This window comes from Polyodon spathula, chromosome 2, assembly GCF_017654505.1.
Source record: "Polyodon spathula isolate WHYD16114869_AA chromosome 2, ASM1765450v1, whole genome shotgun sequence".
NCBI lineage: Eukaryota > Metazoa > Chordata > Actinopteri > Acipenseriformes > Polyodontidae > Polyodon > Polyodon spathula.
In genome coordinates this window covers 14306525-14333859 of record NC_054535.1, presented here as the reverse complement: position 1 = coordinate 14333859, position 27335 = coordinate 14306525, and the positions used below count along the sequence as shown (strand labels likewise).

At 37.1% G+C, this 27335-nt stretch overlaps 1 protein-coding gene across 4 annotated transcripts in view; it reads right to left on the bottom strand.

The window, feature by feature from the left end:
* Positions 1-2678: 2678 nt before the first annotated feature.
* Positions 2679-27335, bottom strand: part of LOC121330583 (ETS-related transcription factor Elf-2-like) — a 63925-nt gene continuing 39268 nt past the window's right edge. For 2 of the 4 annotated variants that reach the window (XM_041277205.1, XM_041277214.1), the window contains exons 4-9: positions 15248-15361; positions 12220-12393; positions 11929-12015; positions 7556-7748; positions 6557-6943; positions 2679-5249 (exon numbers count right to left, since the gene is read on the bottom strand). In XM_041277205.1, coding sequence (XP_041133139.1) covers positions 4661-5249; positions 6557-6943; positions 7556-7748; positions 11929-12015; positions 12220-12393; positions 15248-15361 — 1544 coding nt within the window. In that variant the 3' untranslated portion in view covers positions 2679-4660. Of the gene's footprint in view, positions 5250-6556; positions 6944-7555; positions 7749-11928; positions 12016-12219; positions 12394-15247; positions 15362-19591; positions 19661-22252; positions 22361-27335 lie in introns of those variants that run through there. The other 2 variants (XM_041277222.1, XM_041277230.1) reach the window with 2 other exon arrangements.

The window sequence follows — 27335 nt, the reverse complement described above, 5'->3', positions numbered from 1 at the left end:
ATCTATGGATATATTGGGAGAGATAGGCTCTCAAAAAGTGTTCTTGTTCAACAGGCAAAAACAGTAAATCTGACTTATCACCCTGAAACTATACTTGTGGGAACTGATTTGGAAAATGGCAGGGGTTTTCCACCAAGGATATGTGTACCCTTAGAAGTGATTCTTGAATTGATTTCATTTGTTTAGCAGTCTAACTGTAGTTTCAAAATGAACATCCATCTGTACACATGGAATGTTAAGCAGATTATCCTGACTTTTATTGCAACTGTGGTACAATTCAGTAGAGGATAAATTGTAAAGGGGTACTTGAACTGAAACCTTCAGACACAACGGGTACAGTTATAAAAAAAAAAAAAAAAAAAAAAAAAAAAAATGAAACCCACTGGACTTGGTAATTCAGTTTAAACTAAAAAAAATATAATAATTTTTTTTGTCTCGAATAGATCATCATCACCTTGTATGGCCACTAGGCGCTGTAAAGTGACAGAAGCCGGTCCCTTTGAGCTTTGTGGCTGTACAATACTGCATGCTGATCTTAACTTCCACATCATACAGCTGCTTTAAAAATATTAAAACACATTTTTGGTACATTTTGTGTAAGACTCGTTCACACGGCTTTTCTAATAAGGGGTAAGAAACTTGATTGTAAAGCCTTGGTTATCATAACCTTACATTCTTCAGTACTGCCAATGTTTAATTAACTGTACTCCAAAGCTTTCAGATAAGAGGGTAGTTTGACTAAAGGGACTGGCCATATACACGTTACACCTATAAAAGGGACAAGTAAAAACATTAAAAAAGGGGTAAGCCCCGTCAAGATTTTATGTAAAAGTGGTTACACAAGACATTTGGGGCAAACTTAATCCCTCCATTTTTATTGCAGTAGGAACTAGCAACATGAAAGTTACTCCCACTTGTTTATAGGGCATAATGTATTATTTTTTTTATAATCCAATTTTAGAACCCTAAAATAGTTCTGCACTTAATACAATCTTAGTACAATGTAATTAAATCATGTGGTGTATCTGAAAATATTGCAGGATTGGGTTGACTTGTTTCCTCATAAGGTTAAAGTGTAACTCATCACATGTATGGGCATTTCTAATGTATCAGTAGGTAAAGTAATACCTTTGGATATAACGGAGCTGAAAGGTGTCATTTGTATCTTCCTCTGCTGCAATAGTATCAGCAGCACATCTACTTTGTCTCAGAGTCATGTAGTAACACACAGGATTCAATAGTGGAGGAATGCTGTAGCACAATTTTCCTGTCTGTACAGTGGCTCTCAAAAATATTACCCCCCCCCCCCCCCCCCCCCCCCCCCCTTGGACTTTTCCACGTTTTATTGTGTTACAACATGGAATCAAAATTGATTTAATTAGGAGTTTTTGCCACTGATCAACACAAAAAAGTACATCATGTCAAAGTGAAAAATAAAATCTACAAATTGTTCTAAATTAATTACAAATACAAAACAGAAAGTAATTGATTGCAAAGGTATTCACCACCTTGAGCCAGTATTTGGTAGCAGCACCTTTGGCAGCAATTACAGCCATGAGTCTATTTGGATAAGTCTCTACCAGCTTTGCACATCTGGACACTGCAATTTTTGTCCATTTTTCTTTGCAAAATTGCTCAAGCTCTGTCAAATTGGGCAGGGACCTTTGCTGAACAGCAATTTTCAACTCAGAATTTCTCTGTACTTTTCTGCATCCATTTTGCCTTCTATCTTCACAAGCTTTCCAGGCCCTGATGCAGAGAATCATCCCCATAGCATGATGCTGCCACCACCATGCTTCACGCTAGGGATGGTGTACTCAGGATGAGTTAGGCTTGCGCCAAACATAGCGCTTAGCGTTGAGGACAAAAAGCTTTATTTTGGTCTCATCAGACCATAGAATCTTCTTCCACTTGGTCTCAGTCTCCCACATGCCTTCTGGCAAACTCTAGCAGAGATCTGATGCAGGTTTTTTTTCAACAATGGCTTTCTTTTTGCCACTCTCCCATAAAGGCCAGTTTTGTGAAGTACCCGGGCTATTGTTGCCGTATGCAGTGTCTTCCAGCTCAGCCATGGAAGACTAACTCCTTTAGCATTGCCATAGGCCTCTTGGTGGCCTCCCTGACTAGTGCCCTTCTCTCCCGGATACCCAGTTTTTGAGGACCGCCTGTTCTAGACAGATTCACAGTTGTGCCATATTCTCTCCATTTCTTAATAATGGACTTTACTGTGCTCTGGGGGATATTCAATGCCTTGGAAATGTTCTTATATCCTACCCGACTGGTGCTTTTGAAGAACCTTATTCCGGATTTGCTTTGACTGTTCCTTCGTCTTCATGATGTAGTTTTTGTTAGGATATGTACTAACCAACTGTGGGACCTCCCAGAGACAGGTGTATTTAACCCAAAATCATATGAAACACCTTAATTGCACACAGGTGGACTCCATGCAACTATGTAACTTCTAAAGACAATTGGTTACACCAGAGCTTATTTAGGTGTGACATAGGAAAGGGGGTGAATACTTATGCAATCAATTATTTTCTGTTTTATATTTGTAATTAATTTAGAACAATTTGTAGATTTTATTTTTCACTTTGACATTATGGACTTTTTTTGTGTTGATCAGTGGCAAAAACGCCTAATTAAATCCATTTTGATTCCATGTTGTAAAACAATAAAATGTAGAAAGGAGGGAGAATACTTTTGAGAGCCACTGTATGCAAGTGTAACAGAAAGCTAGGTAATGAAAGGCTGTATTAAATATTTATATTTTAGTGTAAAATAAACACTTGTGGGGCCTTGCTTCTTTAGTTTACTCAGTGTTCAAAACTCCCACAGATAATCACTGACACTGTTTCTTTATATTACCACACCCGAAGTGGCAATAGACAATGAAGCAATTTCCTAAAATCTTACTTATGCACTTCCATTCCCTACATAGGTTATAGTTTTCAAAGAAGCACATTACAGTCAGCGTGTATTTTTTAATTTATTCATGAACTTGTTTTCTCTGGTACTATATTAGGTTAATGAAAGCGCTCTTTGCTTGCCATACTTCCAGGTATTGGTTTCCCTTCCTAGGTCTTGACACCTCGGAATGTCATTGGATAAAAGGATATTAGGGAAGCAGCTGGTTTACTGTAACACAGGAAATAAAGTGTTGAAGAGACAATTTCACGCTTCAGGGGAAATGTCCACATCAGTGCAAGACTACCTGAAAACAAGGCAGGCAAGCAAAATTCTTTTTACATAGTACACTGCCAGATAGTGCGTTTATATGAAATACTGGTTTGCGAAAATGTGATTCTTTGAAAAACTGCACATTTGAGGAATAGCACATCTGTTAAGAGTTATGAATTTTTTTGTTACTTACACTTTAAAAAGAAACCTCTTCAGTTGCAGATTTAGTCCCCCCTCACACACACAGTCTAAGAGATTGTTGTACTACAAATTATTAGTCAACACTTTTTTTATATATTTTTTTTTTTATATATTTCCTTAAAATCTACTTGAATACACTTTGAAACAAGAGTACAACAAAATAGAATATACTTCAAATGTTAAATATACAAACTAGTTCAGTCTGAACACTAGAACTTTTTTTCTCTCGCTCAATTATCAACTAAAAAAGGAAAACAGAAAAACAAAGTTTAGAACTAGCTGCAAGAATTCATGCGGAGCGTGACCTTTTGAAGTGGCAGAAATACTCTAACTGAAATGTCTACAAGACGCCAAGGCAATATGACACAGGCAAAAATTGCAGCAAAACACTGCTGAAACTGAAACCCTGACGAGTACATTATAAACTATAATACAAAATAAGTTTGCCTTATTTCTATAATACTGTGCTTGGTACAAAGTATCAAAAAAGAGCTTTACACAAAAAGCTAGTTAGCTTATATTATTTTTCTTTTTTAGAACCAGAAAATGAACAAATGTAGATTAATCTAAGGCTCCTTGTTTGAATTATCTTTTTAAACTGGTTTGAAGACATATACAAAGTCCCTTTTTGTCACTTACCTCACGCACAGAAGCTGCCAATGCACAGCTTTAACCACAACATTACTCACATTCCAGATCTGTGAAGCTTTTACTTAGCACCAATAAAGTGGGTACTATGTGCACACAGTGATAGTCAAACAGTTGCTGGTTTGCAAAAATGTTATGCAAAATCATAATAGACAAGTGTTAAAAAGATTCAATGGTTTCTCTCCCCCCTCTCCAAAAACAATGTAGAAGTTTGGTTTCTTATACATTTTTTTACCTTAGTGTTTTGAGTGTTTAGTGTCTGGGTAAAACTGTAGTGAACTGATTTGGTCCCTTTTCTGATCCAGATTATTTTCATTGTGTTTTTTTAAAGTTAAATCGCTGAATCATATCAGTCACTAATAATAAGAATAACTATTATAATAGTAATAATAACAGTATGAAAACCATGTGGTTCAAAATCCCAGTGAAAAGCATGGGACGGATGTAAAAAATCTTCTGCTCATCTTTTGCTTTCATTGAATTTTTTTCCTTTAAAGTCTGTTTGACAGCTGTATAATACAAAATGAATTGCCAAAATGTTTCCCCATATACAATAGCAGGTAGTCTCTAACTGGTGTGACTAATAAGTGTCAGTTCATTTCTAATACCCCTGGTTTTTTTTCTTCAATTCTCAACCGTCACTTCCTTCTGTTTTTACTGTGATGGGGAATGTGAGAGTTACTGGCTTGGTGCCCATGACGTTCTTCATTTCCACTTCATGTTGCTGTTGCTTCACAGTGCTGGGGGCTCCCCCCTCTTGCTTGATCTCCGGCCTCTTGATGATGGCATTGATGACCCGTGTGGTGTTGTGGCAAGTGGCCTGGTGATGCTGCTGCTGTGCAGGCAAGGCCAGTCTCATGACAGAGGTCCCCTGTGCTACCGACACAGGGGTAAGTGCTCTTACGGCCAGTGGGGCCCCCATAATGTTGATCCTGGATGCCCCAGTCATGCCACTCTTAGCCTGCAGTTGGTACTGGGCTAGCTGGGAAGCAGGGATAGTGATGATCTTAGCGAGCTGCACGGTGATCTTGTCACCGTTCTCTGCTGTCGCAGGCATCATGGTGGGTATGGTCTGGATAACCACCTTGGGGGCATTGCCCGTGGTGGGGCTGGTGTTGGTGAGGACAGAAGAGCTGGCAGACTGCACCGCCATGGTGGAGATCTTCTGGCCCAAAGACGTGGTCATCACCACAGGCACCTGCATAGCCACACGGACCGTTCTGCAGGAAGAGATACAGACTGGGTCAGAACTTCCTTTCAGTAAGAAACAAAGGCTAATGAATCTGTGAAGATCCCTATCATTCCACTGCCAACTGCACCAATTAAACACATTGTTGTTTATGGAATTTAAAAACGCTGAACTGAAATCAGTTTACCCCTTATCTCAAAATGATTAAGATACTAGCACTTGATGCTGGATATTACAGTTGATTTATAATAGATATTGATTTTGTGCTCTATATTTACTACCTTGTAATTAAGTTGACTGTCAACTCAAATCATATAATTAAATCACCTAAAACATCACAGTCTTACCAGTCTAACACTGATGTCTCAAATAAAATCAGATTTTTGAAGATCACCATTTCGTGGTCTCATGTAACTGCTACAGTGGTCCCAAAAAGACAATACTTTTTTTTGTTGGTTTTAGAATTAGATTGATATTTTCAATTATTTATTTATTTATTTTGAATGTGTTAAAGTGGGTTTAGCATGAGGCCACAAAGGCATTTCTGATATTAACGATCTTTGGTTCCAAGCTGACGATGTCAAAAATGGTTAGAGTTTCAACAGTTAAAATTCCAATTTTGAGGTTTGTTTGCTCAACACTGCCACCACATGGGTGCTTGATCCTCTGTATACTTTGAAAACCTCTAAGAATGCTAATTATATACAGTTACAAAACCTCAAATTACATTTTGTTTATGCCATCTTAACTTTTTTTTTTTTTTTTAAGTTAATGTACTGTATTTTGTATAATAAAATGTACCCTTGCAGTGTGGAAGCTTTGGCATGTCTGCATATTTCCAAATTGAAGTATAAAATACAAGCAATGAACCAAAATATCTTCTTCCAAGAACTCCTTTAACAGACAAAAATAATTCAATGGGAATGTCACAATTAGTACCTTTTATTTATACATTATGATTAAGGCTGATTTTGGCAGAGTAATTTTTAGTACGATGAGGACGAGGTGTCAAAAAAAATAAATAAATAAATCACGGAAATGTCGCCAAATGCTCGATGTCCTACATAGCTACATGCAAATGCTGCGTGCTGCATACACAACCAAACAATTTACAGATACTGATAGATTTGTATTTTCAATGCATGACATTCTGCCTAATCAAATGTGTTTGTACATCCATTTCCAAGATTTCACAGACTTCATTCAAACTCACAATTTCTGTGACCTCTATGACAAAATCGTAGCCTGTTATGATCAAGCAGAAATATGATTCAAATCAGCTTTGGATTTAATGTGAAGTAGTATTGTCGGCCAAAATTCGTATTTCACACTACAAACCTGGGCCCTGTTGATGTTGGAATAATGGTGGTGTGAGACTGCTGATTTGAGATGTCGTGATGATGTGTGGCCGACGTGACGCTAACTATACGAGGCTGGGGTGACACCGACACCGTTGTTTTCACTGCCTTCGCTGGGCCTTGCAGTACCAGGCTCCTCCCTCCTCCCCGCAGGATCGGCGGAGTCTTGGACAGCTCCACCGATGTCAGCAGGCTTTCCGTGGATGGAGGCACCCGTTCAAAAGACTTATCGGCTGCGAGAAGGTCCTCACTGCTGGGGTCTGATTTGTCATCATCTATCACTACAATGTTTTTTGGCATTTCTTTAAACTGATACACAAGTCGCTGACCCTCCACCTTCGCAAGAATACCTCTTTGGTAGTAATACCTGAAGGGAAGCAAAGGAAGATTATTTTCCAGTCCTTCCTTCTTTATAGCTGCATAACACAGGTTGTCAACTTGGGGATATCTGAAAGGGCTAAAAGTTTCATTCTAGATATTTTTTGCCAAGCATAACTAACAGGTCAAACAGTATTAGCTGAATAATTATAACAAAGCCCTGAGTTGCATAAGTGTTAAATGATCTGCTGCCAGCTGGATGTTACAATTCTTATTTGATACCCAGTTAGGTCCATATTCAGAAAGTATTAAAAAAGTTTTTAAAAAAATACAATAAGAATGTGATATTCATTCAACTATTCTAAACTTTTGTTGAAGAAGCCAACAGTCTAAACCAGGGGTGTCCAATCATACCTGGAGGCCATTCCACTCTAGGTTAAACAGATGTAATGATTTAATTAACTATTTCAGGGTCTGAATGGAGGTTCAATTAAACAATTTAGAATGGGGGGGGTCAATGTTGGACACCCCTGGTCTAAACAGGTTCATGAAAAACAATGTTTTATTCATAACTCATACGTTTCTGCTTTGTGTATAGGACCCAAAACATTACTCTTGGATGGTAAAATTTATTTATTTTTTTTAATTAAGAAAAACATACCTCAGAGCCCTTCCCATGGTCTCATAGTTCATGTCAGGTTTGTTCTTATGTTTTCCCCACAGTTTGGACACCGCCTTGGAGTCAACCAGTTTAAAGATACCTTTCTCTCTCTGAGTCCACTTGATATACCTGGGGCAGGTATTCTTATCCTGGAGAAGGTCTAAGAGGAACTCCCACAAATAGGTTGTGTTCCCTGAAAACAAACAGCACACAATGATTCAGCATACAAAACAGCAGGATGTGGAGAAGCAGGTCATCATGGCTTTTAATACTATATCCACAGACTGTAGAACATGATCTCAAAGGCCTGTGCACAGTTCAGCTCATGGATGATCTACACTCTAGAAAGCCACATGCAGTTGCGATATGTTTGCTTTTATTGAACTTCAGAATTCTGATTTACTGGCTATTTTGTTAACTACGGCTTCTGTTTTTCGGTTTTTATTAATTGCATTTTTCTGTGCTTATCTTTAGCTCTGTTCACGTTTTATGTAAAAATCAGTTTTTTGGGGGGGCTTCTGCTTTTTCTATAGTGTATGAAATAGTTTTTTTCAGTTACTTTCCAAAATGCTTGGGCATTATTTTCTGTTAAAATATGTATAGTAGTAACTCAACAGAACTTGTACACTTAAGTTGTACCTTCTTTACTTTGCTGTCTTCCACAACAAAATCCCTCTGGTCACAGGCACATTCTTCTGGGGTTTTTCTGTGCCGGCATTTTTTTACATTGCCACAATCTGCAATTCTGTTTTAAATGCTGCACTTTTTGTAGTAGTATTTATTTATGTATGTATGTCTGTATGTCTGTATGTATTTATTAATTAAGGGAAAGGGGTTGTTAACATGAATTGATTAACCCATGCCCACTGTTTTTCCAGCGTTTATTGGCTTTACCAAAAATCAGAAGCCCTAGTTATAACATAATCCCCAGCTATCACTGTAATATACTAGGGATGGGAATTTCGAATAGTTTCTTATTCGAATACGTGTGCCAACATTTCCGTGTGTTCGATTACCTGCACTCTAGTCCCTGCTCTTAAAATCGCAAGAGTTGGGGAACATTGTCAGAGCAGAAGGAAGCAAGTTTTCTTCCAGGACAACCTTGTACTTGGATTGATTCATGCCAAAGCTGCCTGATTCCAGCCTTGCTGAAGCACCCCCAGATCATCACCGATCCTCCACCACATTTCACAGTGGGTGCGAGACACTGTGCCTTGTAGGCCTCTCCAGGTCTCCGTCTAAACATCAGACGACGAGGTGCTGGGCAAAGCTGAAAATTGGACTCACCTGTGGGTGCTTCAGCAAGGCTGGAATCGGGCAGATTTCTCTTTGTGAAGGACGCATGAATCAAGCCAAGTACAAGGTTGTCCTGGAAGAAAACTTGCTTCCTTCTGCTCTGACAATGTTCCCCAACTCTGAGGATTGGTTTTTCCAGCAGGACAATGCTCCATGCCACACAGCCAGGTCAATTAAGGTGTGGATGGAGGACCACCAGATCAAGACCCTGTCATGGCCAGCCCAATCTCCAGACATGACCCCTATTGAAAACCTCTGGAATGTGATCAAGAGGAAGATGGATGGTCACAAGCCATCAAACAAAGCCGAGCTGCTTGAATGTTTGTGCCAGGAGTGGCATAAAGTCACCCAACATCAATGTGAAAGACTGGTGGAGAGCATGCCAAGACGTATGAAAGCTGTGCTTGAAAATCAGGGGTATTCCACCAAATATTGATTTCTGAACTCTTCCTAAGTTAAAACATTAGTATTGTGTTGTTTAAAAATGAATCTGAACTTATTTCCTTTCCATTGTTCGAGGTCTGACAACATTGCATCTTTTTTGTTATTTTGACCAGTTGTCATTTTCTTCAAATAAATGCTCTAAATGACAATATTTTTATTTAGAATTTGGGAGAAATGTTGTCAGTAGTTTATAGAATAAAACAAAAATGTTCATTTTACCCAAACACATACCTATAAATAGTAAAACCAGAGAAACTGATAATTTTGCAGTAGTCTCTTAATTTTTTCCACACACACACGGCCTGTTTGGGCATCAATCATGACGTGAACGGTATACCATTCACACATTGAGAGACTAACCTTCCCACATACCTCGTAAAATTTTGGAAGACACTGGCCACTCACAGTCTGCAAGGCACTGCCAATACTAGATCAAGTATGGTACAAATTTTCCCTAAACATCGTAGCCATCATGAGTTGCTTAGATTAAAGCACGATCCGAAATATAATACAGATTTCAGTTTACTGACTGGACTTAACGGATTTCAGACTGAAAACACATAGAAACACTATAGGCTAGTTTAGACGTCAATCATCCACCGTTTAAATGACGTATCAGATACACCATTCACATGTTTTGAGAGATTCAACTCTCCCACACATCGGTTACTCACAGACTGCTGCGTGACAGTGTGAAATATGGGAGGACGCACTAAAGGGGTGAATATGCAAATCTCATTCAAATTTTGACCTTCAAAGGTTCGGAACACATTTACCGAAAGGCGGCTCAAACCTTCGATGGTACTAATTTGCATAATTTAGTGGCGAGGTCACCATAGCTACTTGTTTATATTTGATTGAAAATGCTATTTTACAGGTAACCCATATAAAAGGAATAAAATATTGAGATGTAGTTTAAAAATGTTATATAGAAGAGCAATTATGTTTTTATAATTTAAAAAAATACACTTGCGATATATATAGTAAGCTTGCATTGCAGCAGCACCAACTGCAGCGGACTTGGGCAAAACAAGGCTTTATTTAAGTCACCTTTCCAAGCAGGTTATCAGACACATTTTACTACTACTAAAAATAGTAATAATAATATGAACTTATGCTTAAGTGACCACAGAGATTGGTTGTGCCTACATGATACATCAGCAGTCGCTTGATAGACTGCACTCAGCTTTTTATTTTTTTTTTGGTCGTCTGGGCATTTAACAAAAAAATACCAAACAGCAGAGGGGTTTCGAGACAATTTTTTAAAAACAGCTTACGCCATATAAAGCTTTGCTTTTGAGATGGTGAACGAAGAAATTCAAGGTTTGCCTCGACAACACGAGCTGGAAAATTATTAGTGTTAGCGTATATTTTGTAAGTTTCAAACATATTCTGCCATATCACTTATCTTTCACGGTCTTGTATACTAGGTATTCAGTACATATTTTACTGAAGTACTACAACCGCTATAGGTACCACTTCAGTGCTTTGGATATTATACTCTGCTCCATACACAGCAGCGGCACTATATAGAGTTGCTACGTATAACGATTTTCCAACGATTTTAATTTTTTTTTTTTTTTTTTTTTTTTTTTTTTTTTTTAAATCTCCAAGTAATATCCAAAAGATCACATGTTTGCATGAGATTGACATTTAATGAGTGATTTATAGTATTCACACATCAAACGGTTTCTGTTTTAAAAAAAAGTCCTTTAACGCCACCCGACGAACCTTCAAAAGTTTAAAACTAACTCTGAATTCCTGGCTAGCAAAACGCACCTTTGAACACAGCCCTAATCACATTAACACGCACTTCGAATGCCAGGCATAGAATATTAATGTCGCATGTGGCTAAGCCAGGCTAAATTGTTGGTTGGTGCAACGTCTGACTTATTTATTTATTGCATTTATATAGCACTTTTTATACAAAAGTATCACAAAGCACTGTACAGTACATAGCAGAAGAAAAAACCACAAGACATTTCACATATCATTTAAATAACAGTATACACAATACAAAAGCAGCGATTTTAAAGTTGCATTAGAACCCACTAAGAAAGCCATTTTATAAAAAGTGCGTTTTTAGTCTTGACTTAAACTGCAAACGTCCCAGCTTCCCTAACAAACGAAGGCAGAGCACTCCATAATTTAGGTGCTATACAAGAAAAAACCCTACCTCATGTGTTGCTTTTGTTGACCCTAGGAATAACCAGCAGCCCCGCATCCTGTGATCTCAGAGTGCAGTTTGGAAGATACTGGGTCAGTAACTCCTGCAAATAACTAGGTGCTAATCCATTCAGGGCCTTGTAAAAGTTAACAGCAAAATCTTAAAATCAATTCTATATTGCACAGGGAGCCTGTGTAAAGACTTCGGGTTTAAAACTGAATTAACTTGTCAAGAGTCAGCATTTATATATAAATAGTAGCTAATATATAAAGCTTATTTTCATGTACTCGAATATGTAATATGCTATTTGAATAGTTTTTTATTTGCGTGCAATTCGACTACACTGACCCATCCATAGTAAACACAAAATTTGATCCATCAGTATCATGGAAAAGTATATCCCTTCTGCTAGACTGTCGCCAAAAAAATAAAATGTGGATACATTAAAAGACATCGCTAAACTCACCTTTGCCTTCTCTGGGCTTCTTCTTTATACCCAGATCTGGAGAACCATTAGACACAGCTGTCTGCTGTGTCTTTGGTTTACGGCCAGCTTTTTAAAAAAAAAAAAAAAAAAAAAAACACAGTCATGTTTAATGCATCACTGTATTTAGTTATTTAGCACACAGTAAATTGCAATTTTTCTATAGGTCCATTTTTTCGAGGGACTGAACTCAAAACCTTGGTCATTACACATCAAACAGTGAACTCACAAACACACTGAATAGCAATGCTGTACTGCTACAAAAGGCTTTACCTTTTTTCTTTTTAATAACAGGCTCCATTTCAGGGGCTTCTATTACAGTGCAGATCTCCATGGGCTCAGCCTCCTCGGTGGATACCTCCACCTCCGTCTCTGTGATCACATCGGGCCTCATGGCTGCATGGATGAACTCCGGGGTCGTTACACATGGGGGTACAAACACCTCCACTGGAGAAACACACAGCAGACAGCAGGGCATGTTAGGGAAATACTGCTTTTGTTTTTGCACTGACAATAGTTTCACTGTGCTCATGTAACAGCTGAGTAGTATGTTACAAATCAGTATTAAAACTAGTGCTGGGACGACCATGGAATTTTCATGTTTCGATATTCGTTCAAGATTTAGACATTTATTCATGTTCAAAATGTTAAAGCCAGTATATGCAACACAGTATTAAAGTTGAAAAATATCCCAGAAGACCCTACTTTACCCTCGTGAATTAACTACAAAACAAAGAAAGCAATACAGTAGTTAAATCATGTGAGTGGTTCAAATAAAAAAAAAAATGCAGACAACACATTTTTTTGTTATGTCATTGTTATGTCTTCGCAATAAACAAAGTGGCCATAGACACGTTTTCATAAAGTAATAACATTAGCTTTTAAATAAAATAAAATGTGAAAAGGGGGGTGTTGTACAATGAAAAAAACTACTTACTCTGCTTTATTTCTCTTTTATATTTCACTTAATATTGCATCATGAAAAAATAATTGTATATTGCATCAAACTATAAATTTGCACACAAAGCTAACTAAGGTCACTGTTTAATAAAACTAACCATTTTTTTTGTTTGTTTTTTTAAACCTTGCTGGTTGATATCCTTTATTGTTTAATACTTCTTAGTTAAATTCTTCAAAATTGTACCGCACTTAAAAATGCAGTAAAAAGGCAGGGTGCGAGCACACATTTATGAACAAACCAGTCAGCAGAACACGTTGCATGAATCTTTTAAATGTGCGGTACCATGCTGGAATTAGCTTTCCTTTTCAAAACAGCTTGGTTGTGGTTGTAACCTTATATGTAAAATTTATAAGGTCATACAATGCAGGACTCAACGATAATGTGGTACACTTTTTTTTCTGCTTTATAGGTGTGTATGATTTGTTAGCTACCAAAAACCAAGTCAACAACTGTACCACTTAATTTGCACTGATGAAACATGATTACTGGTTAACCGTACTGATAGCATATATCAAATGTTTCTATGACAGATACGGTTACATTCTTGTAGGATAAATACACTGAAAATGATTGCACTAGTTATATATAACTTTAAAGGGACATCACGGGACTAAAAATAAAAACCAAAAAAGAGGAGCCCTACCCACTCCAAACGAAAACTTGCGAGTCACTACATCAGCTTCTTTACTGAACGCCAAAAGGAGCTTCTGCTGACTCATGCTTTCTCCTCAAGTCCAATCCAGGAGGAAATTGATAAATTTGTTATGATTTGTTTCAATGACGTTTGAGGTTGCTCGTCTTGTACAGTGTGTAAGCGATTTGTTGCAGATGAGACAGGTTTACCACTTTTTTCAGTGAAAGCAAACTCTGGCTTAAAGCCTCATACTTTCATTTACTACTCATGGTTGGTTTGCTCAATGCCATTGTCTCCAGCAAAACAATTCAAAATTATGAAATTCACTTTCAACTGCTTTCACTCAAGGTGATCAAAATATGCATGCGCCGCACGCGCTGTCGAAAGTCATTAAGTGACCAAATGCCCTTGCAGTGAACAAGCAGACTCAAAGAAACTTGAGAAAGTAGGGGAGAGAAATAATAATAATAATAATAATAATAATAATAATAATAATAATAATCATCATCATCACATCAATTGAGAGAACAAATAATAAAACTCAAAGCATGTTTTTACTTTCTCTTTTCATCTTGGTTTATTAACGCTGTACTAGTGAATTATACAACCAGACATCATAATTGTTGCTGCAGTCGGTGACAAGCGGCAAATCACATCAGAGTACAACTGCTGCTCAGGATGGTGTTTACAATTTAAATGAGTTAATCAACATCTTGGCTTCAAAGCTACCGAGATGTTTGGCAGCTTTTGAAAATTGTTTCTGATTAGGGAACACGACCAATTTAATAATGTCATCTAAATTCATGTCAGATAAAAACTTTTTAAAACCCACCGCCAGACCCCAAAAACAACAATTTAGTATGCTGGTTTGTTATAGCATGTTACACTCATACATATGATTCTATGGATAAGGCCGTTACATTTGAATCCAAATCAAGACCACAATAGACTGCAGCAAAAACATAATTAGACAAAGGAAACTAATTTCAATACATGCACAGTAAACTGACCTGCTCACAGAAGCCTCTAATTTAATTTAAAGAATCTTCTACACATTTGCACTAAGACCAAGTGGTAGGCTACAACTCCCCATGGAATCCAGGTGTTTAATAAGCATGGTCTTCCTCAAATTACTATCAATCATCTCTGTTGCTTGTTTTCCAGCTTTGCCCAGTTTACTGCTTATTCCAGTTTCACAATGGTACAGGACATCATTAACATTTTATTTTCTTTCAATACTTTTTGCATTTGGTTCTTTGTCAGTTTAGCAGCATTACTTAATTTTGTATAAAGTCTAAATTGGTAATAACACGAAATAACTGAAAGCATATTTAATCAAAGCCTTTTTTGTAAAAAATATAGCAGAAGTCTAATCAAGGTAAAGCATTTATTTTTTGAACACTGATTTTTCATAAAAGAATTATGCAAAATGCCCTCATATGCCCCTATTTGTCAAAGCTCTTTACAGCTATGGAAAAATAACAACTTCTGTCAAAATATGTGGTTATGCAATTCAACCTTGGGACCCTTATTTTTGCTTTTAACTGCACTGGATTCACATTTGTAAGAAAGTTGCTCCTTAGTGCCCCAAAAGTGAGTCTTGACCTTAACCCTGTAAATAGGAAACAAACTAGAGCACAAACCAATGCAAATGTTTTGCAATCCCCAGCTAACATCTGAACATCAGCTAATGTAACAGCTCTTACCAGGACTCCGGTCACCTCTCAGGCTGGTTGGAGAGTCCATATGGAGCAAGGCTTCAGCTGCCTCAATGGTTTTGTCCGAGCAGTGGACATTACTGCCATGCACTGATGCTTCCACTGAAAGAGAGATTAAAGATGTTACATAATACATAGCTTTTGTTTTCAGTCATAACAAATTATGCAACAGGCTTACATGTTACAATTTCTCAACCACAAGGATAACTTCAATTACAGCAAAATGACAACAAGTCACTGATGTCCACATTCAACATGCCTGCATGATATTTCACATACAACCAAGGCTAATGGGGACGTAGGTTCCCGCATCCCCGTCTGTCAGTCTGACACAGGCAGCCCCACAAAGGATTACTATTATTTTTATTTATTTTTTAAAATCATGCAGTAATGCAGCTGCATTGTGTGAGCTTCAAGCTTCAGAATGTTAGCGAGCTCAGTTCCCGCTGTGGAGAACTGGAAAACATGGACCTGGGAATGCTTGGATCGGAGTGGAATGAAGGACTGAACCTATACCGAGTTGTGCCCATTTCACGTGACCGTCTGTGGCTGCTTCGATTAAATCGAAAATTGATTTGAATTGATTCCGTTCCTCATTACATACATCGACATAAATAGTGGATAATCGATTAAATAATTACATTTTTGTAACACGCATAGTTAATAACATTATTTAAGTTTATCAACGAAACTGCACTTAATGTCCTGCTTGCTATTTATATTATTACTGCCAAAGACAAGCAGTGTTCTTCTTTTCCTGCTTAAGTATTAACTAGCATCTGATTTGCTGGTCCCATCCTGACTACCAGTGAATCAGTTTTGAAAATGCTTTGTAAGTACATGCCCTCTGTGTATTCGATGTAAACAAAAAGCACGGTGCCTTAGATCCAGAGCAGGATGACAGGCTTGTATTCCCTGCAAACAGCCTGTAAATAAATTGTGCACATTGAAGAAAACTGACTGTATATAGTTTGCACTTCTCCTCCTACCTCTCCGACCGCACCTACCAAGTAACCTAGCGCTGCTCAACCTCCACACCTCACCCTCTCTCAACAGGAGTCCCCCCAAGGATCAGCCTTAGGTCCTCTCCTATTCTCGCTCTACACCTGCTCCCTGGGCCCCCTCATCGCATCCTATGGTTTCTCATATCATTTCTCTGCTGACGATGCTCAGATCTTCCTCTACTTCCTTCTCCCATCTATCTGACCCCACCTCTACCTGTCCATCTGCTATCTCCTCCTGGATGCACTCGCATCACCTCAAACTCAACCTCTCGAAATCTGACCTCTTTCTTCCTCTCCTCATCTTCCCCCTCCTTTTATCTCTATCCCCATTCCTCTGGAATCTTCCACGTTCTCTCCCTCCTCCTCAGCCAAAAACATTGGAGTAACCCTGGACCCCTGCCTCTCCTATTCCCAGCACATCTCCACTAGCATGCACCTGCCATTTCTTCCTCACCAACTACTCCACGTAACTCCTTGTCCATGCCCTGGTACTCTCCCACCTAGACTACTGCAACTCCCTCCTGGTCGGCCTCCCTGCGTCCGCCACCCGTCCACTCCAGCTCACCCAGAACTTCACTGCTCACCTGGTGTTCTCTCTGCCTCGCTTTTCCCACGCTACACTGTTCCGCTAACTCCACTGGTTCCTGATCACCGCTCACATCCAGTTCAAGACTCTTGTACTCGCCTACCGATGCCTTGAAAAGACTGCACCCATCTACCTCCAGACTCTCCCTACATCCCCCACCGACCGCTTGGACTAGAAGACTGGCTGTACCTCCTCTATGCTCCCCTGCTTCCTTCTCCACCCTCACCCCGCAGTAGTGGAACGACCTTCCTATGGGTGTCAGGACTGCCCAGTCCCCGACCACCTTCTGCCGTCTCCAGGACACACCTCTCCAGACAACACCTGTAAAACTCAACTCTTCCCTTCTGGACTATACAGCACTGTGCCTTTAATGCACTTTAACTTTCCCTATTTTACTGTATTTAATCCTGCACTTAACCCAATCTGTAGTATTTTGTATTTCACTTGCACTCTTATCAAACCCTGTTGTTACTATCAACACTGTTATCTGCTCTTGAACTGCCCCAATACCAAATCGTACTGTGTTTTAGGACTGATGTCATTGTATTTGTATCTTGGTCTTATTGTACTGCAATTCTTAATATGTATTTTTTTTTTTTGTTTACAACTGTAAGTCACCCTGGGTAAGGGTGTCTGCTAAAAATAAATAATAATAATAATAATAATAATAATAATAATAATAATATAATAATAATAATAAATGTGCACGTATTTGCTTAGGGGCATGATCAAAGCAGTGGTGCAATTCCATAAGGACAAAATCAAATCAGTGTGACTAACTTTTCCCAAACAGATTTATTTTGAATTGTTTTTAAGAGAGCAAATCATTTGCTGTGTTTGTTTATTCAAATTTACTAAAATAATTAGTACAATACAGGGTTAGAAGTTAACTTAAGGCATTAGTGAGGACTTGCTAACTGCCTGGAAAGTAGGGTGCAAAATGATCTTATTCGGTAGCGGTTTATTCCACTAAATTATATATAAAATAATTTTAAAAATAAACTCCTACATACTGTTTTAAATAGATTGAATATTCCAAACTGTTACATAGTAGGCCTATATTTAAATCAAAAAGTATTTATTGAAACCACCTTGTGTTCAACTAAGTAATGGAACTACTGTAATGAAATTCCTTGTCGAAATGTATTTTGTTTTATCCCTAAGTTCTACAAGAATGTAACCATATCTCTCATCTAAGCATCTGATATGCCATCCATACGGTTATACTATCTAATCTTTAAAAGATTCATGCAACGTGTTATACTAACTGGTTTGTTCATACATATGTATGCTCACACCCTGCCTTTTCACAGCATTTCTTAAATGCTGTACAATTTTGAAGAAATTAAGTAGTAATAACAGAATAAGGTACATCACACAAGACTTAAAGAAAATAAAAACATGCTTCACATCTTGTTACAAGAATACCTTAGTTTAAATCAACGACATTAAGCCAACGTCAACCATATTAAACAAATTATTCTAAATCAAACAGTAGTTTAATTTGTACACAGTTTATCCTGCAAGGTTACAGTTGGATGGCTCCTCTAGTGTGTTTTGCTTGAAGCACAATTAAACAAAAAAAAAAAAAAAAGAGAAGGAGACAGCACCATACATAGAGAATACTGTAAGCATGTAGTTTCCAAAGAAAACACTACATCCCCTGCATGCCAAGTGTCTTGCAAGACTGTTATAAATCAACCATATTCAACAACCTCAAAACACTTCTGGATCACCTTTCTCTCCACAGGGATTCAATTGTTGCATATTTTAAATTAGGGATTACATTGTTAATGCCTATTAAAAAGATATAACTGCCATCACTATTATTATAAATCAAATGAGTTAGGGGAATACATTATTGACAATTAGCAGATTTTAAGGCAAATCAGTGCAAACCTAGGGCAGTACCAATTATTTTAAGGTGAGCAGCTCTCTTATAATATTAAATTTCAGGACTAAAAAATGTAAAGATAAAAAGAGACAAAGTACTGCCTCCAGGTACTGCGTTTTCCTTACTCTATTAACGCAACAAGGCCAGTGTCTTTCTAACCTCTGTGACACTGAGCCACCTGCTGCACTTCGTCCACAATTTTACTAGCTGCTCTGGCCATGTTTGGTGATCTGTTCCTCACTAAAGCTGCGCAGGAAAGAGCAGATGTCTGAGTGTGGCTATCTTTAGGTGACCCTGATTATTATGCCTCCAACGTCACAGAGCTAAAGAGGATCTCACCCGGCTCAGTTCTATTGCACTTTTTAGAGGACCTGCCCTTGGAAGAAGCAACAGTAGTTGATTTTTTTTTCAGGCACATCAATAGGAGTTTAATATAACGGCTAATTAAACCTACTTAGTGCGTTTATTTACAATATAGGATTTATTTCTCATATGGCTAGCCAGGATTTTTATTAAATAAAAAATGAGGGGTAAATTTTTACACATTTGCACTGGCTGTTTTAACTCATTTTTATGGGTATAAACTGCATTAAATAAAAAAATGAATGAATACAAAAACTGATGCATCTAGCCAACAAAATCAAGTGGAAAACAAAGATATATATATATATATATATATATATATATATATATATATATATATATATATATATATATATATACATACACACATACACACACACACACACACACCTTGATTTTACTTTTCAGTTTCAAAATATTCTGACTCAATTTTCCAAACATTTGCTATTTAATTATTCCAATACCATTAAAATAGAAACAACCACCTCTGTGCTTGGAAGTGAAGGTTCCTTGTTACAGTGCACATCCTACGCAGTCTTTGCAATGCAATTCTTACTGGCTCAGGCACTTTTGTACAATGGAAGTCTTGACTTGGATCTTTGATGTATGTCAAGCAGGGCTGTGTTAATAGCTGGGTCACTTGCCTTTCAAAATTCAACATAAGGGTAAAGCAAATATTTTTCACAAAAAAAATGTTTACTAAAGTAAATATCAATTTCTTTTGTATCATCACTGGGATTAGATACTGAACCATGGGGTAATCAAACTGGGGAAAAAGGCTTAAGTATTTGTATTGCATCCCTTGTGCCAGACAGCAATGGTTATCTGCATCTCTCTGGGGTGCCATGCACTGTAAGACAATATACATGCCACGTAAGGAAAAATAGGAAAGCAGATACATGATCTAAAAAGAATATATAAAAAGTAAGCAGCCCTGTAAATCACAGCACATAGCTGCCATTAATAACTTCCAAATGTTCTTAATCTTTAAAAGAGCTTTCTATTATAATACTAAAGACTACAAAAATGGACTACTTGAAATTGAACACAGAGCTATTAATAATAGTGCCTGCAGCAGACTGAGTTGTTCTCTGCCTCATAACTACAAAAATAAAACTATGGATATCAATCTTCAATCCTGGTGATGCTATTATAATCTTTGTTTGTATAAACATATTGCATATAGAGACTCACCGTTTAATTATATGTGCAAAAGAAATGACATGAGTCATAGTAACAGCAACTAAACAATGGGCAGCACAGCTACAGGCAATATTATATACAATCTGTTCTAGGGAAAAGAGAAACAGGTATTTAATTGCTGCTTGTTTATTTCAATTAGTAATCTTCATTAAAACAAATTTAAAAAGATTACCATACACTTGGACAGTATGAGAAGTGTTCTTGCATTTTCCAAATGCTTAGTAAAAAAAAATAAAGGAAACACAACTAAAAGAAATTATGAATAAACATACATTTACAGTAAACGTGGAGACAACACATGCATACAGATACCGTAGGTATGGCATTTATGGGGCTTCCAGGACTCTCAGACAATATTTACAGCGCGCTTTAATCTCTCATTTCTAAAAAGGGGTTTATGCAATACATCTTAGAAGTGCAATGCGACGCTGCATGTATCCAGCTGCGCGGAAAGGTTGCAGAACGCTCGTATCAATATAAAACATCCACTGTAGAAGAAATATCTTATAAAATACAATGACATAGAACACACATGTATACATAAATATATGCATTTTTTTTATAAAGTATAAATGAATATGGATAAGGAGTAACGACGGCAGACAAATCACTATAAATATGAACACTGCCCTGACAACGCATTGCATGATCTTTCATAAACACTTTATATTAAAAAAAAAAAAAAAAAAAAAAAAAAAAAAAAAAAACAGTACAAATTAAACACCTAACTGCATATAGAAAACTACTCCCAAATGAGAAAGCACTCAAGTAACGGAATAGATTACAGACTGTGCACAGGGACGGTATGTAAATAAAGTAGTGCGCACTTCCGTGTTTACAGACTAGACCCTTTCCCTCCAGTTCGCTCCACAGACACTCTCAAAGCAGCCTGTCACTCACTCCCCGCCCCGGCTAGCATTGGCTAATACACTAGTACACGCCTTACAATCATCGTTATGCTACAGGTCACTGCTCCAATTTCGAACATCTCTGGGAGCCCATTGGTCAGGTGACACTGTCACTCAACACAGACACACCATATGCACGCATCCCAGCACTTCCGCCTCAACTAATTCTACCCCCCCCCCACTCCCCCCCCAAAAAAAAGCCCTCAAATGAGGACTGAAATTGTCGAAATGCATAAACAAAATAAAAGCATATCAATCCACAATATCTTAATTAGACGCATTTTTATTGTGTGGCTCATAAAATATATTTACGTTGTTTACGCGCACATTTATTGACATAATACGTATATATTTAGATCATAGAAATGCACTTAAATACTAAATATAACCCCTAAATTAGTAGAGGGAGACAGATTATTTTAACGTTGCAACCTAAAGCGCATTTTTTGCATGCATAAGTAACACTATTCAGAAACTTGCACCTCTCGTGTGCATAACGGATACGGAGGAGGCTAAACATGTTCTGAACTGCAACGATCAAAAGCAGAGAACAACAACACTCGATGAATTCCACTTAAATATATTTATAACTCAATGCATAATTTTTAAAAATAAGACAATCCAGATAAGTCCACGTCCTTCCGAGTCAGACAGCGTGGCAAAGACGTAGGAAAGACAACAACCTCTTACACTTCCTGGTTTCCCAGCAACTCAGAACAACCTGTGATGAAACCCACAGAAACCACCAAAAATAAACTCCAGCTTGAAGTGCATGCTCCTCAGTGGAACCCAGTTGCACAGTTGCACTTAAATCCACAAATCTACAAGACCGATTATTTATTTTTTTCCCAATCCCCGAAACAGGAAAAGCACAGAACGCCATGCAGGTTGCTAACCAAGGTGATCACTTCCTGATTTGCCCTCCATTACTTTACAACACAACTTGATGAATCTCTGCAGCAGCCTATTCCAAAAGCCCCAGAAAACAAAAGCAAGCACCCACGAGACCGAAAAAAAAAGTTTGCAAAATGTTACCGGCTCTGATGAGCAGATCGAGCTGGTTAGCGGGTCCCTCATGCAATGAAGTCGCCATGTTCTCTCAGATCTGCAGCTTCACATTGACTTACATTGAAACAGACACAAGCAATATCCCTCCGCTGACACAGGAAATCACCGCAACTGAGTCAACATCACAATCCCTACAGCAACAACGCGATCCTTCCGCGCTAAACACAGGAAATCATTTCATCCCTTCCGTCATCAACGAAAACAGGGAGACAAGGACATTACCTTTAACTCCAAACCGTCTAAATAAGGAGAATGTACCAGTTTATTTAGTTACTAAATTTGCTGTCATTTTTCTTACTACAACAGCAGCACCACGCACACTTCAAATGTGCATCGTAGTAGTTTAGTAAAAACTACTTCGTTAGAATAAGTGCTTCACATAGTGTTAATCACTGGCTCTATTATTATTATTATTATTATTATTATTATTTATTATTATATTCTAGTACATGCTGTTATTTGAGTCTACAGGACCATAAATTCAGATTTTTAAAAACAAGCCCCGAATCCCAGCAGAATATAGTGCCAAAACTTCGGTGCAAATAGTTAATTTACAGACAGTACATAACAATAACATAACTAATACTCTGCAGTTGTATTCGAGACTTTGACGAGATGACAATTTTTTTTTCAAGTTGTAATGTAAATACATCATCGGGCTTTAAAGTGGCAATTTTGTTATGGGATCTACAATATAATGCATACCAAATGTGTATTTCTATAACAAATGTTATCAGTTGGCAACAATAATAATAATAATAATAATAATACACATCTATCCCATATCAACTACAGTTATAAACTAAATACTGTGTGCAAACACTTTCTTAATTAGTGGAATAGTATATTCAAAGCTGTATGTGTAGGGATACATACACTGTGTGACACTGATAACTATTTGATCTTAAAACCCGTATCGCACGAAAGCAGTAGTACGCCAAGTGGACCCTACAGCTTGTTGTTACCCCGCCCTCCTTGCTGTTGATAACATTGTATGTTTAAAGATTAACACAGCGTCACTTAAATTGTCAACAGACTGACCAATCTCTTTGCAGGCTTGAGGAAATAGCTTATTTCCCTAACAACAAAAACATTTCACAAGCGTGCCTCCACAATTGTGTGCCAGATCTTGAACGCTTCCTGGTAATTTTGTACTGTGGGAATCAATACTTTGACATCTTTACATTTTATAGTTTCAAGACATAGTTGTAAATAGAAAAAACTACCGTATTAATCATTACATTTTTTGCAATCAATATAGATACTAATACAATTATAAATATATAATCAAATATTTACACCATCATGTGATCATTAATATACTGTCCAAGACAGAATAAATGTACTTTAAAATTACTTACCATGTTCTGTTTAACAATAGTCTTTATAAGCTTATTTTTTGCAAAGTGTGTATCCAAACAGCTCCCAAAGCACAATGTTCACTGTAAAAACCCAGTTGCTTCCTTGTACCCACACAATAATTAATACAATCTATGCACCCATACATTTGGCATTCTGGCAAGGAAGCCAAGTTTACTACATACTGGAGTCAGACCAGTGCTAGACAACATCTTAAGTACTATATACATTTTTTTTTATTGGAGTGTTAAAAGATAAATTGATAGAGGATTGTGGCACTGTGCCAACAGCTTTCATGAACACTTCCCCCTATAGCTCAGGAAACACACTTTAATTAATCTTGCCCTGAGCATCCCTGGCACTCAGACACTGGGCACACACTTTTAGTTGTGCCAAGTCCTTTAGTGGCTCTGTAAAATCACAAAATTCAGTTAACTTTGAAAAACAGGCCTTCACAGTTATCAGATTTGTTCAGCGACTCTCTCGGTCAACTTTAATTATTGGTATCCTCTTTGCATCCCTGATCATCTTCAACAGCCCACATTTACAACCCTGGTATGTGTTTTTTTCAAAAGGTCTATTGTTGGGCAAAGTAAAAATAAAGTATTGAAATGAATGCAATATGGAATTGAATACAAGTTATTTAGACTGTATTAATTTTCTTTTGATGAAAAGTGTATAAAAAAAGTCAATGTACAATGTTGTGCAGTAAAATGTTTAATTGTACAAAGACTTTCTTTAAGACTGCTAATTAAAAGGTATTCAGATGAAACCATTGTTACTGCTTGAAAAGAAACTCAGAACACACGACTGTTTCAAAACACTCTAGAGTGTTAAATAAAGTGTTACAGTTTTGTGTAAATTGTGAAGTTCATAATATAAACTAAGTAATGCTATTCAAAGCTGACCAGTAATGTTTCCAGTAAAGTGTTAATTAGTTAGAATGTTGTAAAACGTCAAAGGGAGGTTTGCTAGCACTTGTAAGAGAAAGGTCATTTGAATTATGTCTGTTTATTTTAAAAGGCTCCACACTGTTACTGGCAAGCTGAGATTTCTGGAGGAAAAATTCGGTAATTTTGTATTCTTTGTTTTTAGAGTATAGCATTTAGAACAAACTCTGTACTTACCTTTAATTTCTCCTGTGCTGCACATATTTTGTGCAATATTTTTTTTCAACTTCATTACATTTGTTATGATGTTTTGGGGAATGCCACCTAACATATTCCATAGCATGCGCAGGAGCTCAGAAGTAACCAGGAATGTTCCTGTCATTGCTTCTCGGTAAACGCGCCCCCTTCCAAACAGACTGCTGCTTGTCTTCTCATTTCTGTTTATGCATGCTCAGAGCAAGCTTTGAAATATTAGCAATGCTAGGGCCTTTTTTATTCAGAATTAAAAAAAAAAGTTACATTTACAGTTGCTGTAAATACTAGACAATACTAGACAAAGTAAATTGTGTGGTCAACTTGTGTGGTCCAGTGGTTAAAGAAAAGCGCTTGTAACCAAGAGGTTCCCGGTTCAAATCCCGAATCACTCACTGATTTACTGTGTGACCCCGAGAAAGTCACTTAACCTCCTTGTGTTCCGTCTTTCAGGTGAGACGTTCTAAGTGCCTCTGCAGCTGATGCAGGTCCTAGTCTCTAGTCTCTAAGTCTGCTAAATAACCAAATAATAATAACATCATCTAAGTTCAGGTGCTAATTTAGCTTCCTTCACAATTATTACATTGGGTTAGGTAGCTAATCTGTTTAGCAATGGTGTGCCAGCAGAGTTAATCTGTAAATCACATGGCATAACAAAAACAGAAGATTGCACAATTCAGTCCTGCAACAACTAAAGTGGCAACCTTGAATGAAAAATCATTTTACAATAAAAAAAAAAAGGTTGCACAGCTTTCTTAGATGTATTGATTAATAGTAGCAAGTTCTGTAACTATACATGTATTTATTTATTTTTAAAATTTACAAGCATATCAGTAGGGTTGTATTTTTATTTCCCCCCCCACAGTAAAAAAAATGCTTTCAAGATATTTCACAATTAAATATAGTTTTACTAAAAGCAGAAAAAATAGCATTGTTACATTCAAAATTGTTAATTTTTTTCTAGAGTTATTATGCAAGTGTTCCTAAATATTGAAATGCTTACCTGAAAAACAGTAAATGCTAAATTGTACAACAAAATAAAATCATAAATAAATGTAAAAATAACAACAGACACATGAAATGTCCCCTTCTTGTAGTGGACAGAGCCATCTTTAGCAGAAATATTTTCAATGTTTGATGCAGCTGGTGTCTTTCACAGCTCTATGCAGTGTGTTCAATCATTTACTGGAAACAAACTAAACTGCCAGGTTCCCAAATGCAGTGTAACAGGTAGTGCATCCATTAGACAAATGCTTGATGTATTTACTTTTAAGTTGTGCAAATATGTATAGTTACACTATTCTTGCAAAGTCACTGAAACTTTGTATTACACGGATACATTACTTGCCCATGACTTGTTTGCAAACCCACATCATCGTAAATCTTTGAGGTTGTATGTTGAAAAAAAACATTACCCTTAAAAAAACAAAACTTGAACAAATCATTTGAAATATATCATGACGTTGAGCTATATTAAGACAGAAACTACTTACTAAAATACGATATTTTACTTTAATTCTTTTTTTTTTTTTTTTTTTTTTACTGTATGTGATATATTTCTTAACTTTAGTTTTTAAAATAAACAATTTAAAATAGAAGCCTCTTCAAATACATTCAAGACAGCAATGAATGATTGTTCACTTTTAAAAGTAGGGGTCACTTGTAGTTTTGATGGAGCACTCGCAAGATACTGAAACAATGCAAATCATCCCATCTGAAGACTCTCCTTCCCGCTTCACGCAAAACATGTTGTAAAGGTTGATAGTACACCTTAAATGGATCATATGGAGCCAATCCAGAGCATACCTAAATTAAGTTAACATTCTCATGTCAAGGTATTACCCTGATGCAGGTAAAAAGTTCAGTTTTAGACGATGTTCTCTGATGAAGCAAGACAAATCAGTATCTGCCCAGGAGGTTAGAAAGTAAGTTAGCTTCTTTACACTGATGTTGCGGAGAAACTATTTCTAACTGAAGACAAGGATGATAATTCTGCAGTTTTGAATATTACCAATGATCAATAATATCATTTTAGGCAGAACGTCAAAATAAGGCACCCTCTGACTTGTGGTAATAAATTATTAGGACACAGAGAAATAAAAATTGTGGTACCAAGAACCTTCTAAATTGTATATATAATTGTATATAAAATATCAGGCATGGTCAAGTTTCACGTAACAAAGAATTATCCAATATACCAGGAGATGGCCAAACCGTGGCTCGAGAGCTGCATCTGAAATGATGGGTGACGCACACCTTGCGGCTCGAATGAATTGAAGAAAGAATAATAAACAAAAACGGAAATAAATATTTGAAATAAACACAAGTTTATTACTGTTGTTCTCTGTATACATTTGTGTTTATTATTCTTTATTCTCTTTCTTTGAGCCTGCATGTTGACTGCAAGGACATTTCATCACTTGATGACCTTAGACCAGTGATCCTCAAAGTAATTTGGGCACAGGCATAACTTAATCTTACTTGGCTATTTGTCAGCATGCTGACTACTGCATAGGTTCTTATCTACATACAGCCTTCTCGCAACATAT